Source organism: Cyanistes caeruleus, chromosome 13 (assembly GCF_971803275.1).
Source record: "Cyanistes caeruleus chromosome 13, bCyaCae1.hap1.1, whole genome shotgun sequence".
Taxonomy (NCBI): domain Eukaryota; kingdom Metazoa; phylum Chordata; class Aves; order Passeriformes; family Paridae; genus Cyanistes; species Cyanistes caeruleus.
The window spans coordinates 3,509,815-3,525,079 of NC_141713.1; the positions used below are offsets into that span (position 1 = coordinate 3,509,815).

General features: G+C 39.7%; 1 protein-coding gene across 8 annotated transcripts in view; it reads right to left on the reverse strand.

The window, feature by feature from the left end:
- Positions 1 to 260: 260 nt before the first annotated feature.
- LRRC28 (leucine rich repeat containing 28) overlaps positions 261 to 15,265 on the reverse strand; it is a 55,214-nt gene continuing 40,209 nt past the window's right edge. For 3 of the 8 annotated variants that reach the window (XM_086849587.1, XM_086849588.1, XM_023933855.2), the window contains 3 exons: positions 13,536 to 13,711; positions 11,199 to 11,358; positions 5,718 to 8,297 (listed from right to left, as the gene is read on the reverse strand). In XM_086849587.1, coding sequence (XP_086705713.1) covers positions 8,225 to 8,297; positions 11,199 to 11,358; positions 13,536 to 13,711 — 409 coding nt within the window. In that variant the 3' untranslated portion in view covers positions 5,718 to 8,224. Of the gene's footprint in view, positions 671 to 1,400; positions 1,533 to 5,717; positions 8,298 to 11,198; positions 11,359 to 13,535; positions 13,712 to 15,265 lie in introns of those variants that run through there. The other 5 variants (XR_015275963.1, XR_015275965.1, XR_015275962.1 and 2 more) reach the window with 4 other exon arrangements.

The window sequence follows — 15,265 nt, forward strand, 5'->3', positions numbered from 1 at the left end:
TCGTTTCCACAATTTTTCATTTGTCCCCTCTCCACCCAGTCTTATCCTTGCAAGAATTTTTATTTTCCAACCAGGTACTTCCCAAAAGAAAGAATTTTGAGTAATAAATCAGATCTTGTTAAATACAAGGATCTAGCTACACACAAGATCTGATCCAAAACAGAACCGGGTGTAAATTTATAAAGAAGTAGTCGTCTGTAATTTAAATACCAGGTGTCTGGATATATTTATTCCCAAATGAAATTAAAGGAATTAAATTCTTTTGTAACAAGGCACTTTTATTCTGGAATAGAAGCATCCACATATGAAATTAATCAAGAATAGCTAAAGCCACAGTAAGGTCTCAGGCTACTGACTGTAAGTGAAAACAGTAAATTCATTCTGCCTCTTGCAGTTTCTTGCTACATAACACACCAGATCCCCCTGGATAAATGTTCCTGTAAGTAAAAGACCAGTCCCAGCATGTCTGTGAACACCTCATGATAATACTTCAATGAGATGGACTGGAATCAATATTTTTCATCTTGGCAGCTCGGGGCCAGCGAGCAGGAGCTGGGCAGGGCTGGCAGCCAGCGCGACACCGGCACGGCGGGGAGGGCAGCTGGCACAGCACTGACCTGGAAAGACATTTCTAACTAGTAGGTATCAGTTCCTGCACCACCTGAGCCTCCTGGAGGGAGGAGGGAAAAAGGAGATAATTAAATAGAGGTTTTCAATTCGAACCTTCTCCCAAGTATCTTCATAGGGATCAGACAGAAGTTTGGCCACAGTTTACTGAGCTACTGGAGAAATTTGAGCTCCCGTGTTTCATAATGGAGGCTTAAGAGCCAGGATTAGATATTGCTAGATCTAAAAACCTGATACAAAGTACTGATTTAACATACATTAATTCATTAATTCAAATTAGATATCCCTCAGTTTATCTGCAGCCAGAACAGAACATCTATTTGTGATCCGGGTAATTGTGATTAGATGGTGTCTCTGATGGAGCACAAACCCGTGTCACTGTGCAGGTAACAAACTGCTTTAATACTGGTCATAACAGGACCATAGCAAGGGTCTGTTTTCCAACCAGACAGCAGAACATTTTCTGGTCAGGAGTGAGGACTCAGGGAGGAAACAAGGGCTATTTACAACTATACAGGCAGAGAAACAGAAGAGGCATTACACTGTGAAGAGTAATGAGCATGTCAGAAGTATAAAATCAATCTTAATTCTACAAAGATGTAAGATATAACTAAACTCCCTATTGGGCAGTTACTAAGTTTTTATAGAAACAAAGATTCAGAACAGTAAGGTGTGAATACAGAGAATAATTAATCTTGGTACTTTTAGACATGGGGCTCTCTACTGCCTGGACATCCCACTGTTTTTCATCCTGCTTTAAAAGGAGCACTTACCTGGAATTCATATCGGAGACCTTGCCAACCCTATTCCAAGCTAGGCATTCTGAAGAAAGTTAAAACTGTTTTTCTTGGTAATTCTTCTCTTCATGTATCATCTCCATTGATTGAGCTTTTTGCAAAATGAAACTGGAGAGCCAACAGAGACACAGCAAAATCAAAGGCAGCCAAATTCAAGTCCATGCTCAGGCTGCTTTGGAACTTCAGTGCCAGCAAAGCAATCACAAACTGACCCAAAAATATTCAGCTTGATTCTTCTAATTGCTTTAACTATAAAAATCAATGGTTAGAACTCTGTAGTATAAAGGAAACCTAGTAAGATTGAAATAATGGCTGCAAGTGCAAAATCTTAGGAGTTCAAAGCACAACAAACCAAAACTGGGCATATTTAATACAATTAGTTAATATTACCCCTAGAAGAAACACTGGTTATCTTCTTAAATTTATTTTTCCATGAGATCCAGGCAATGCTGTCAGTATCTTTAGACCATACCTGCATTTTATGATGAATTATGAGCTCTCTTTCTCATTCCTAAACAAAATGTTAGTGTTCCCAGTGGACTCTACATGCACCAAAATGGGATTTAACAATGCTTTTTTCTTTTTTGCTTTCTTAATAAAATATCTTGATTTGCTGTTATAATAGTGTACTTGGAGAACATTCATAGTGCTGATCAATAAACAAACACAGTATTGCATTCTTCATTACAAGAAAGCTTTCTCAACTGATCTTGAGAAAAAAAGCAACTCCTAATAACTTTGTGAGGTTCACAGCAAATGACAGCAGAACACCTTGGGGTGTCCTGTGGCAGGGCCAGGATTTGAATGATCCTGATGGGTTCCTCCCAGCTCAGCAGATTCTGTGATTTCATGGCCAGTACTCATCACGTGGCCACAGTCATATTTAGCACCAGGATAGGGCTCCATGAGTGGCAGCTTTCTCTGGCAGAAAGAGCCAGTCAATATTTACATTCCTCATGAACATATAAAAGAGCATCAGGGTACTTGAGAAATTAGCCCTTGATTGCCACTTGGAAGGCATCATCAGAAAGTCAAATCACTTCAGCACCTCCAACAACAGAACTGCTTTCATTCTTGAGACTGGAGATCTCTCACAGATGTGTCAAGGTCTTTGCCTGGGAACAGGAGATGTCTGAAGGGCATAACGGGTGCCAAAAGAGCCTGATGTGAGGGGCTTGTTATTTAAAATGTGAAAAGATAAAAAAAAGTGTATGGTCAGCTCCTGCTTTCTTTCTTGCTGAAGCAGCAGGCAGAAATCTGATAGTCCTGAGACAGCTACAGGTAATACGGTGGAACTCTTCAGTGCAGGATAGAGAGGGTTCTACTGTGATGTTAAATTGTTGCTGAAGTTGGGGGACACAGATACAGTGGGTTCAACTCATCTCTCAAGTTCCCAAAATGTCACCACACAGAACACAAGCCCTAAATCTTGGCTTAGAAGTTACAAAACATCCAGTGCTTTTCCAAGTGAGATCTCAGCTCCTCTCATTTCCTGCATACAATAGCATTATTCAGTCACTGAAGTTTCCACTTAGCTTGCATTTATGCCAAGTACTTTTAATTGAAAAGGAAAAGGATGTTAAGCTCTCCCATTTCTTTCTTCCTAATTCATAAGGGACACATCAGTGGTTGGTAAAAGTTATAGGTTAAGGGTTGTTCTTCCATTTATTAAGGGACTCACATCCTCCTCCTGCTGCCAGCCAAACAGAGGTTACCTCCATTGCAAGGGTAGGAAAAGTCACCTTGTCACTTGCAAAATACAAAAAGGGCAAATCATTGTAAACTAACTACCAAACAGGCTTCAGGGAAGTCTGGACAGCACCTGAATCTGCAAGGTTTACAAGCCATCTGGGTCACCTTGGCCACCAGAAGTCTCACTGGAGAATGGATACTGAGTATTCACCCAATACACTCACAGAAATCCAGACAGCATCCAGCTCAAAGAACTGATCACAACATGGAGAGCAGCAGCTTTGACTGAAGCAAAATGCTGCATAGCAAGGAGTGAAACAACTGGAAAAACAGATGCTTAATTTCTACTTATTTTTGGCAGCCTTGTTCCTATGATATCTTTTAAATGAGGAAAAAAAGGCTGCTGAATGCTGCTTAGAGTAAGGAATCCATGAACCACAGCCTCATCTACGGACTATCAGGATGGCAGTACAGCCCTACTGAAACTTATTTTCCTTTTGATCAATTAGTGGAAGGGTCTGAAGTAACACTTCCATATGGGTTTTGTTCCTATTATGCAAGATCTGATGAACTACATTGTCTGAAACAAAGGGATTAAATTAATTGAAGTGGTGTTTTGGGCTTGGGAGTGTTTTTAGTGTCTTCACCCCACCTCTTCAGCCTTGGGACAAGAGACTTATTAGCTAATTACCATGCAAATGAACTGAAATGTAAATGAAGTGCTACATTCTAACATAGCTTAATAGTCCCAGGAGCAAGAATTTAGTTAATTTTAATGAACGGTAATTCTATCCAAAAATATAATTTATTAACAAGCACATACAATAATTTGCACCACTAACTTTAAATAAACCATCTAGCAAGCTCACCTTCACACTAAGTGACATTTGGTTAATACAGAGCAAGAAAGCAATGCACATGTGCTTTCCACAGACACAGAATGAACTCAGTTCCAAACCAAGTTCAAATCATAATCCAAAAAAGGGCACATAAAAGCAAAAGCAATGAAGACTTCACATGAACATTGCCGTTTCTTTCCACCAGACCTTTGGTCTCTTACAAAATAGGTCTGTAATACAAAAAAGTAATAAAAACTCTGGATTCAATTTATTCAGCCTCTTCCATCACAAGTCAACTATAACATTTTGCAACAACATGAGCAGTGTTAAGAGGGAGGTAAGAGGCAAAGATAGTTAGATCTTGGAATTACAGAAGAGCAGCTGCACACAGAGCAGCAGCCATGGATTCTGGTGTCATCCCACTTTTTGCAAGAAACACAAAGATGGTAATACACATTCTTCCCTCTCATCAATTAAAACTTGACCCATCCTCCACTGACATCAGGGCAAAAGTTCTGTTATCAGTGGGACTCTGGTGGGGCCACAGTGGCCTTCAAAAGCCAGTTGTCCTCTCTAGTGACAGGTTTGTCACTCTCCAGTCTTCAGCTGGGCTGTGATGTCAGTAGAACCTGACACACTGCTCCCACATGGGTGTCAGAACAGTCCTGTGCTCCCTTCAATGCCAGAAGAAGGGATTCAGCAGAATTCAATCTGCAGGAATTGAAGCCAACTTGGCAATAAACAGCACCGCTCTGCTCAGAGCAACATCTCAACCTCACCACAACCAAGTAAATAGAAGGTTTGTAATGAACCGTGGCGAGAGCCCAGGAGAAGCATCAAAACAGAAAAATACACATTTCTTTATATTAGACCTTGCTTTTTGCACAGGAAAGGGCATTTCTGATCCTCTGAGGGATGATGAGGAAGGTTTCCAAGAACAGTGTTCCGAACGTAACAGTGTCCATGACAAAACCATTCAAAAGGATTTTTAAACAAAGCCAGAGATTCCTCCGTTTCCTTCGTGACAGAACAAAAAGCTACTTCTATATAGGGTTCAAATTTTATTAACATGGTGCCTGTTATCAAAACTTAAACAAAAATTATGCCTGTGATCCCTGATTATAATGGGGGTTAATTTTAGAAAAAGTTTATAGCGGTATCAATTGGTTAAAGATTTATCTCATTCTTCTTCTGCACCTTTATCTTTGTAATGCCTCGAGAAAAAAAACCAAAAAACTTTTCCTGCTCCAACCCTAAGTGAAGAATTAAGATCTACTGTTACAACAAAAAAACTTTTTAAATGGTCATTTTTTTTCAACATCTGGAACCTGATTTTTTTGTAGTACATACAAAACATTACCTCAGTGGGAACTAACCTGACAAAGAGGAAGAAATCAAAAATCACCCAGAAACAAACCAATTAAAGAGAAGCCCAAGCATTGTGGCACCTTGAAAAACCAGTGATGCACAGTTTGATCACAACAAGCTCCCTCTCCCCTCTGCAATTTGCATAGCTGGCTCTCATACTTGCTGGTTATGAAATACTCTTACAGCAGAACAACTTTAGAAAAACTTGGACAAGTGAAAATGGAGTTATTTTTATCTAGAAGAATATCACCCAAAGATACAGATGAATACAAACACTGTTCATATTAAAAAAACCCCAAAACATCAAACATTAATTTAAGCTGCATTCTCAGTCTATATATTGGCTTTCCCATTCTTTGTTTTATAAAAATAGGATATGACATTTCAGCTTCAATTGCATGTTTAAGTCATTTATTTATTGAACATTCCATTCTTGAAATATCATCTATTAAAGTGTTAGTTAAGATTCATCCTGCTTATAGAACAGGCTAAATTTCTTCTGAACTGCACTTGGAGACAATAATAAAGAGACTGATACAGACTCAATAAGAAATAACTAGATTATGGGAAGAAGAAAGAAAATAATAAATAAATAATTATAATAACAAAATCAAGCTTCACTCTTCTTGACTCCTGATGAAACAAATTTTCATGTCTTTTAGGTGATCACAACCAGTTTTAACTCCAAAATAGTGTTTACAGACTGAATTCAGATATAAACGGTGATTTCAAGTCTACAACTTGCTATAAAAAGAGGACAAAAGCTTCCAAGAAAACATCTCCTTCAAAGACAGAGAAAGCCACAGTAAAAATAATACTGAAAATTCTTGATCAGAGTATCATATAAAAATTAATATCTGTAACACTACCATAGCTTTTATCATCTATTTTTTAAAAAAGTGGATTCTGTCCTACACTTGCACATTTCTGATACAGATATAATTGTACATGGGCAATTTACATCTCAGCTCTGAGGTACTGAAGGAAAAGGATAAAGCTGAAGATGGATTTTGCTGCCTCAGCAATGAACCCTGTGGGGTGGCTGAGCCTGCTGGGATTCCAACACAGAAACAAACCTGGGAAATGACACAGACAGAAATCCAAAAGCACCAAGGCTGCTTGGACATGGCTCTTTCCCCTACTGCAAAGCAGATTTAATAAATGGGATTTATTTTAGAAAGTTTCACAATTCTTAAGCAGTAGATGATACTTGCATTCCTGAAGGATTAAATTCTACATTTCTTAATGCTAATTCAACTCTCTAAAACCAACCCCATAAAACCAGGAAAGATTTTTACAAGTAACATGCACAACCTAAAAATTCCATCCTCAAAACTGCCTTTTTGGTACTCTGTTAAGCTCTTAAGATACTCTATTTATTGAAGAGATGCCAGGAAGCCTGCAGAGGGAACAAATGCTTCTTTGGCAACAGGAAAACATTTTAATGCCTCCTGCCTTCAAAGTACGCACACCTCACCACAACATATGCTAATACACTACCAAATAAGTCTCTTTATCTTGCCATTTTTATAACAAACTGTTTCATTCATATCTATTTCAACTTGTAACTACCTACCGCACAGAGCAGCACACTGTGCTAAATCAACAAGTGGTTTATACCACTTAACAATAAACTGTTTCAGTACAAAATCAAAATGTTTTGTCATGTAAGCATTTTGGGCCTTTTTTCCATCCTTTGTTTTTTATTTAAAATGAACAAGATGTAACAAAAAATTATTTCCACAAATAGGATAGTAAGTGGCAATTTACACCAAATTTGCCATTAATGTATGAAAACAAATGTCCCAGCCCTTCTGTGCAGGTATCCATGTATGCAAATATACCTGTGGATGGAGATACACACCTGCTCCTGGATTTCCAGCCTTCTCCAAGGGCACACCGTCCACTGACACACTTGGATAAATCAGCCAAATGCTAAATCTAGAAAAAGATCAAGACCAGCTCTTTGCAGATCTATAGCCTGCAACTGTAAAAATGTAATAAACACAAAGATTTCCTATCATATTACTAGTTGGGTTTTTTCCAAGGGAAATTGATACTTAAAGTTGTCTTCTTCCTGAAGAACTCAATGGAACAAAAGGAGAACTATTTCTAAAAATAAAGCAATGAAAATAAAGAAAACACACCCTCAAACATGCTGGAGCAAGAGCCCTTAGTGTAGGCATCAGTACCAGCCTTCACTGAGACAGGATCTTCAGTCTCCAGACATATCCTAGTTACTCCAATTAAATCACTGTAGTATTTAATGATACTAGGAAGAAAAGATCTGCTTTTAGAACGTGGATTTAAATACCACAGAGAACTGTCAAAGACTTGGTATACAACTGGGATAACTCTGCTGGGGTAAACATTAAGGTGAGAGGGAGAAAATAAGGCTGAATTCTATGGAAAAGTCACTGGGATCCATCAAAGGTTTCTGCAGGCTTATAGCAATACACCTGATTGCAGCTGTAGAGGGGAAAGAGGATAGGGATGAATAAGTGAAAATTTGTTTGCCATAACTGAACTTTTTTTTTTTTTTCTTTTCCTGTTAGAGGAATGCAACTGCCCCAAATGATGCAATGGGTCAACCTGAAATCAGGCACATTCGAAAAATACTGGAAATCCTGAAGTCAGAGCTCATGAATGTGTTTGGTTTGTGTGCTGCCTCAGAGGAGAGAGAGAGAAGTTAATACTTTTAAAAGCTCGGTATTTATACTTCTGAAAAGTTCCTGCAGTTCATCCAGATTTGATAGGGCAGAATTTAAGTGCCTCGGAGTGTTCCTGACTGGGCACTTCTGCTGCTTTGGCACACACACACACGGTATTCCAGTACCAAGGAGACACGGCATTGAATGCAGCTTTACACTGGCAGCACTCCTCAGGAGGTTGAAATGTTTATCAACTCAGTAGGTCAAAAGTCTGCAGACACTGGGTGGAGCAGCAGTATGCCACAAAACTAACAGTTGTCCTCCTAGGAGAGAAAAAAAATAAAAGAAGAAAAGGGGAGGGGGGGAACAGTTGTCAGTAAAGATTAAAGCTCCTGGCTCCATTCCACACAGACAATGTGCTGGTTTGTAAAATACGGGATTAGCCCATCTCCACAGCCCAGAAAAAGCACAGGTTCATTTGCTGTCTCTGAGAGCCTGACACCAAGGCAGGGAAGCACCGCAGGGGTTCTCAAGACCTCCCTGGTTTCTTATGCTCTGGGTTTAGAGCAGCAGTGTGTGGTTTTTCTCTCTGAGCAGGGTGTGGCTGAATGTCACAGCCAGCAGGTTTAGCAGCTGACAGGAAAATAGCTGGTCAGCCTCGGCCTAGCTTGTATGTTTCCTAAATTACTGCTTGTAGGCATGAAATGTCTGAAGACCATGTTCTCCCTGGTTAGCAGAGTGAACAAGCAGATCTTCAGAAAGGATAAGTGACAGGCAGTGCTGTCACACAGCGCGGCAGGGATGGCACTGTGCAAGTGTGATCCCAGCCTCACAGTGACCCTGCTCCTGCCCCAGCCTGGCAGGGACCGAGCTATCTGCCTTAAAAATGTTCAGATCTGTTTTTCACTAACCCAGAAATCACACTTTACCCAGTGCTCATGGCATCTGTGCTTTTTCAGATTCAGAAATCCAGTCCAACACTTAACTCTCCTTCCCTCTAAGAGGATACAGAATGTGATACGGAAATCCAGGCAGGAGTTACTGGCATGGATGTGGCATGTGCTAATCAGTGCTGTTCAAATGCCCAGGATCCCTACCCTGTGTGTTTTCATGGTCACTTTAAGCTCTTTAGAACAGAAACCTCGTCCTTCACATCTTTCTAAACCAGCTATCACACCTCCACAATTCCACATAATCTTACCATGTCAAGTGCACAAGCTATAGAGATAAGGATGACAGGCTGCCCTGTTTAGATCTCATTTTCTGTGGATTTGCATCAAATGTCAGCTACTTAAGACTGGATTCATTAAAGGCATTTTGCAGAACACAGTACATTCTTGTCTAAGGGAAGGAATGATAACTATTTTTGAAACAAGTGAAAACCATACAGAAATAAATATTTTAATTATTACATTTTAAAATGTTAACACAGTGTTCTTCCAAAACAGCACTAAAGTATGTTTTTGTGGAGTCTTACTTTAGTAATTCCTAAAGGTGTCTACTGATAATGTCTATCATCTTGTAACTGTAACTTCCACAATGAGCAACGCTTAGCAATTAATTACAAAGTAGTCCAAACTACTCACATTGTTGAATTATTTAGGATAATAGATGGATTTAGTGACTAGCCAGTAGTTTTCCATCAATTTCTTAGAAAATTATACTGTTGAATGTTTGAAAGAAATTCTTTATAGCATGATTATAACGTCTTATGACTAAGAATATTATGACTGTAATATGGAAGTAAATTATTTCACTCAACATGAAATCCACTGAATTTCGACATATGATTGAAGTGTAACAGAGTGGCAAATTGAAGTGTGCAATCTCTGCAATCAGATTTTTCTAAGAAAGATGGCTTTTCCAAAATAGCATTTATACAGCCCTCTGGCTGCTGCCCAGATTTGGCATACCTAAGTTGTTTCATTCCATAAGGCTGAATTGCTTACAAATCAGATGCTTCTCATGTTACAAACTCACAGCAAACAGGCTGTGATACAACGGTGTAAACCAGGTACCATCAACTTAAATCACCCATTAATCTCCTCTCTTTTATTAAAAATCTTCCTACTGAAAAGCAGTTTCTTGTTTTTATGGAAGATAACTATCAAATCAATGGATTTCAGCAGGCCAGGAACTAAGTGGTGTTCCTGCATTACACAGACACCAACAAGGAATACCAAAAACATTCCTTTTTAGAGCACCTTTCTTTTCTGCCCACCACCTTTAGGTATACCCTTTGTAATTAATGGCTTGACTTGAATTCTCTAACAAGAACCTAACATCACCTTTTCTTGTTTAACTCCAAGTGACTTAGCTTTAAACCTCAATTATTACTTTTCAAACAGCACAAGCTGAAATTTCTCAGATGATACATTTCCATTGCACAAAGTGGAATTATTATTATTATTATTATTATTATGGCTCCTGGAAGGGTACAGTATCCGCTCAGACTAATAAGGATTAGGGAAAGAATCACTGTGAAGCAATCAGGGCTCACCTTAAAGGTATTTTATAGCTTTACCTACATGAAGGCAGCATTCCCTGAACCTTACTCCCATTTTGAGGCCCTTATGACTGTACTGTCCAGTAGGTCAGCAAATCTGTGTGGGCTTGTGTACTGGCAAATCCTGCAGACACTTTCACAACTGCTATAACCATAAAACTGAAGTATTATTAAAAACATGTATTGCTACAAAATGTATGCTCCTATGCAGAATGCTTCCACAACATATCTCAACTTAATTAGCGTGGAAATTAAAACAAGAGTATTTTACTGCAGAACATTTTAATTAAGCTGCAGCTTTAGAGCTTTTTTCCATTTTTGATCCTGAAGCACTTTTCATTTGGTGGTGGCAATCTGAAGTCAGGGTTGAGACCATCATGGCAATTACTGGTGTTAGGTACCACTTCCTTCCCAGGGCACAGAAGTGCCAGGCATGTGCTGCACTACCACAAACAGCTCAATCCCATCCTATCCAAACCCCTTCCTGTCTTACACCAGGCTGAGACAAGCTTATCTGAAGACCCTTTTAACAGTCTAACAGCAGTATTTTGGTTGACTCATGAATAAAATATTTGTCAACTTACACATGCAATCACAGGCCAGGGACTTTGGATATGAAATACTAAGTTTTAAAAAAAAAATTGTTAAGAATATGCTTTGTTCCATAAAGTGTTCTTCTTCCTAAATGAAACCCCAGTGTAATTTCCTGTATAATTACCCTCGATGCAATCCTGCCATTGGAGTTTCCCTCAAGGGAAAGAGCTTTGGGTAGACAATGGTAAACATAGGCTGGCTGCAGCGGTGGCAGTGTCCCAAGGGACAGTGCAGCAATTCCAAGAGGCTTTTGGGTAGTGAGATTGGAGTCAGAAAGTTTAAATCTAGAAAAGAAACAAAAAATATTTATAATAAAACGATTGCATTATAAAGTCAAACACAAGCATGATCCATGAACAATTCAGAAAACAGCTGCCTCACATTCTTAAGGTTTTGTCAAAACAACAATGAGGTAATTCAAATTCCCACAATTACAGTGAGGCACATAGTGCTTTCCATGTCTAAATTCAAGAACTTGAAGTTAAATGGACAAGTTTAGCATCTGTGGGCATAAGTTTAACTGGACTAAAATACCCAGGTGAAAATACTATAGCTTGAGCAAACATCAGAAAGGATTAAAAGATCATGAAGGATTTTTAGACACAGAGATGACCTAGACAGATGTTTAGTAACTAGTAACAATACAACATTATGAAAAGGACATCAGTAGTATTTTAGTAAAATATTTCAGCAACCAATATGTCAGCAGGACAGCTAACCTCACTACAAAGCCCAAACTCCACCATCAGCAAAAAGGGATTTGCAGTATTTGGAATGACTTGAAATTCAATCCAACCCAGCATAATTCTCACAGGTCCAACCAAAGAGACCACTCTAAAAAGATCAATACATTCCTCATCTGTTAAGTGTTCCCCCACAGCCTACAAAATGCCATAATTTTCACCAAAAGGGACTCCAGAGTCATTTCCTGGGAAAGAGCCATCATTTTCCCAGGCCTGGCCCAAGCCACACGGTGCTTTATAAATAAAACCCCACATACTAATCTCCATCTAGAAACTGAGAGACAGCCAAGACAGGTGAGTGAGTTTAGGTGCTGAGTAATCAAGACAAGATGCAGTACCTGATAAATCAGTTTTACGGTATCACACTGGTTTCAGCTTTCAAACACTGCAAGGTTGAAGCCCAGACACAATGTACCACAACAGCCCCAAGGAGGGGACAAACAGGACGCTTGCGTCAGAAAGGAAAGGTCACACTTTGAGGAAAAGTAGTCCAGTCACTCCTGTCACTTCCCCAGCAGCTGCCAAGTATTTAACAGCACTCTTGAAACTGCAAATTTAGGCAGTGACAGATGAAATCTGCTACTTTAATCAGATGTGCCACCTGCTTCCCCAGCACAGCACTATCGTACACCTGTCTGACACAGGCACTGCTCCTGCTCACCGAAACTCAAGTGTTGCAGTGGTAATGGCCACAGTCTTTAATAAGGTCACTCAGAATAGGATATATCTATGGGTGTGTGTATATGGATATATAAACCCATCTTTTTCTGCATCTTGGCTGAAAATAGGTGTAATCCTCACAGCCTTACACAAAACTGTTTGCAAACCAGTCCTTAAACTGACTGCAGTATCACCTTCCCATTCCCAAACCAAACTTCACTGGCATCTTCAGGAACCACATCCACACAGCTGGATTCCAGAAATGACTGTGCAAATCACAAGTGTGTGAGAAAAGACAGATCTCCTTGTACACTTTCCCTGGCAAAGCAGTGAGGATTTACTCCAGTGGCCAAGGCACAAGAGACTCTTTCCATAACCCCTCTAATCTTCCCACTGGAACTCTCCACTCTTCCGCTTTCTCCTCTGACCTTTAAAGCTGAGAATTCCCAAGATAGCATCAACAGTGGGGAGTCACAACACATCCAGATCTGAGAGGATCTGCAGGTTATCATCAGATATTGCTAACTCATGTGATTGCATGATGCAGAACCAGATGAGCCAAGGGCCACTTTAGAGCAGAGAGCCTGAATTGGGGCAGAACTAAAGCAGCTCAGCTGTCACGCTGTGCTGAAATGGCCGAGGGCTGCTCGCGTTTCTTCTGCCTTATGTATAACAAGTCTGCCAGTTTAGGAGTGTGCAGCCTGGCAAGGAGCTGCATTGTTGGCTGATGCATCTGATCTTGCCTCAGGAACTGTATTTCTCATCTCCTACTTCCATTAAAGAGTTTCTCCTGAAAAAAAAAGCATTCTTCTTCATACAGGCTTCAAGTAAGAAACCATTTACAAGCACCACTTGACCTCAGAAATAGTCTTTGGAACTCTGGTTTTTGATATTGGACATTTTTGTTCTAATGCAGCATTTCAAACATAATTTGATTAAATAAATCTTTTAAAATATAAATCCTTGCCCAAGCCTTTGAAGAACTATTAGAAATGTCCCTCTCACTGCCAGAAAATGCTCTCACTTTCTGTAATCTGAAGGAAGCAGAAATTTCGTACCTTTCAAAAACCTGTAGTAGGTGTTATAGAGGGTCCTCATGGCCAGTTCTTGCAAAGGCAGCACATGATCTGTTTCTGTCCCTATAGATTTCACCTCTGCTGGCAGGAACACAGTTAACCGGCCTGATGAAAAAGAGAGCAGTTTCACCTCTGATACTTGAATTGGAGAACCACAACTAGAAGGACACAAGACATTTAGAAAGCGGTTAGAAAAAAAATAATAAAAATAACTTTAAGGGGAAACCCAGATGACCAACCCAAAGTCAATCTGATACTGTTCTCACTTCAGCACCCCTCAAGGATTCCTTGCAGAGAGCAGTGCATGGTGGGGTTGACCTTTAAAGGTCCCTTCCCAAACTATTCTATGATTCTGTATTTCTAGATTCCCACCTTCTGTGATGTGCTAGACATGGGACATTTGGAGGAATTACTCATCAAATAACATAAAGAAACGAGAACACAATCCCAAGGGGGTGAACCAAGTATGCTACGTGCCCATCACTCTTCCCATGTGACAACCTCTTTTAGCCTCTTGTTAGTGAATGCTTTACTGAGGGGAGCAGTTTCCTACCCAACAGCTTGCTTTCTATGTCTTGGATCAAGCAGCTGAAAACAATCATGGATTTCTCAATCATAACACACAAGGCAAACTCCAGCCCCCCAAAAAAGTATTTTAAGTGCCACTGGGTGATTCTGTACTACAACTTTCCCCACAGAGTTCCCTTGGCGGGCACTGGGGTGGGTAGATGAAGGAAAAATAAAAACAACAGCCATGCTGTAGTGGGAAGATATCCTAATAAGTCTGTTAGCCTTGCCCTTCCCAAATCATATATGGAAAGGGAAGGTTATTTGGATCCAAGGAGAGAAACTTAGCTTGTAGTAAAAATAATAACTCTTTATGTGATCCCTGTTGTAAGCGATCATACCAGAGAGACACGCATAGGAAAATTCTACTAAGAGGTTGGGGAAGTCAACAAGGGAATTGGAATTGTTTATGACAACTGAAATTTGAAGCCAAGAGCAACTTGTTAGGGCCAGTCCTAACAAATGGAACAGAAACACAAATTTGTCAGCCTTCCCAGATATTAAACCTAAAACGGAGGTAACTACTCTCAACCTTATCAGATGTGAAAGAAATCTCATAGTACTCCTCTGACAACAAAGAATCTCATCTCTTCTGATTAAAGGAGAAACAGCCCAGAGAAACCAAAAGAGAACAGCATCAAACAGCAAGCAAGTCAATAAGTCTCTTGCTAAATATTTAATACTTTCCCACAACCCATTAGTGAGGCTAAAATATAAGTGGGAATTCAGAGATCCAGTATTCCAACGATCCATTCCCAATGAGTTAGTTATCACAATAAATAAATAAATCCATGATGTTGTATTTTCAAGCTGAATAACCCCTTACCAACCTCACTAAGGAACAAACCCATGAACTCACTACAGCCTCTGCAGTTCAGAGCTGGGACATTTGGTCTACTTTATGTAAAGGGTGAGACTGTTAACGTCACACACAAAATCCATGGACGTTAAAAACTGGAATAGAGGATGGTCTAAACAGCTGGGGGAAAACAGGAGCTGCAGAAGAAGCCTGGTGGATAAATAAGTCAGGGGAAAAAAAAACTGAGACCACCTATTGGCTGCCTTCAACAAGACTGACTGATCCCTAAGTGGGGACTATGAAATCCAATCTGCAAAAAATAAGATCAAAATTTATTTTGAGTGCT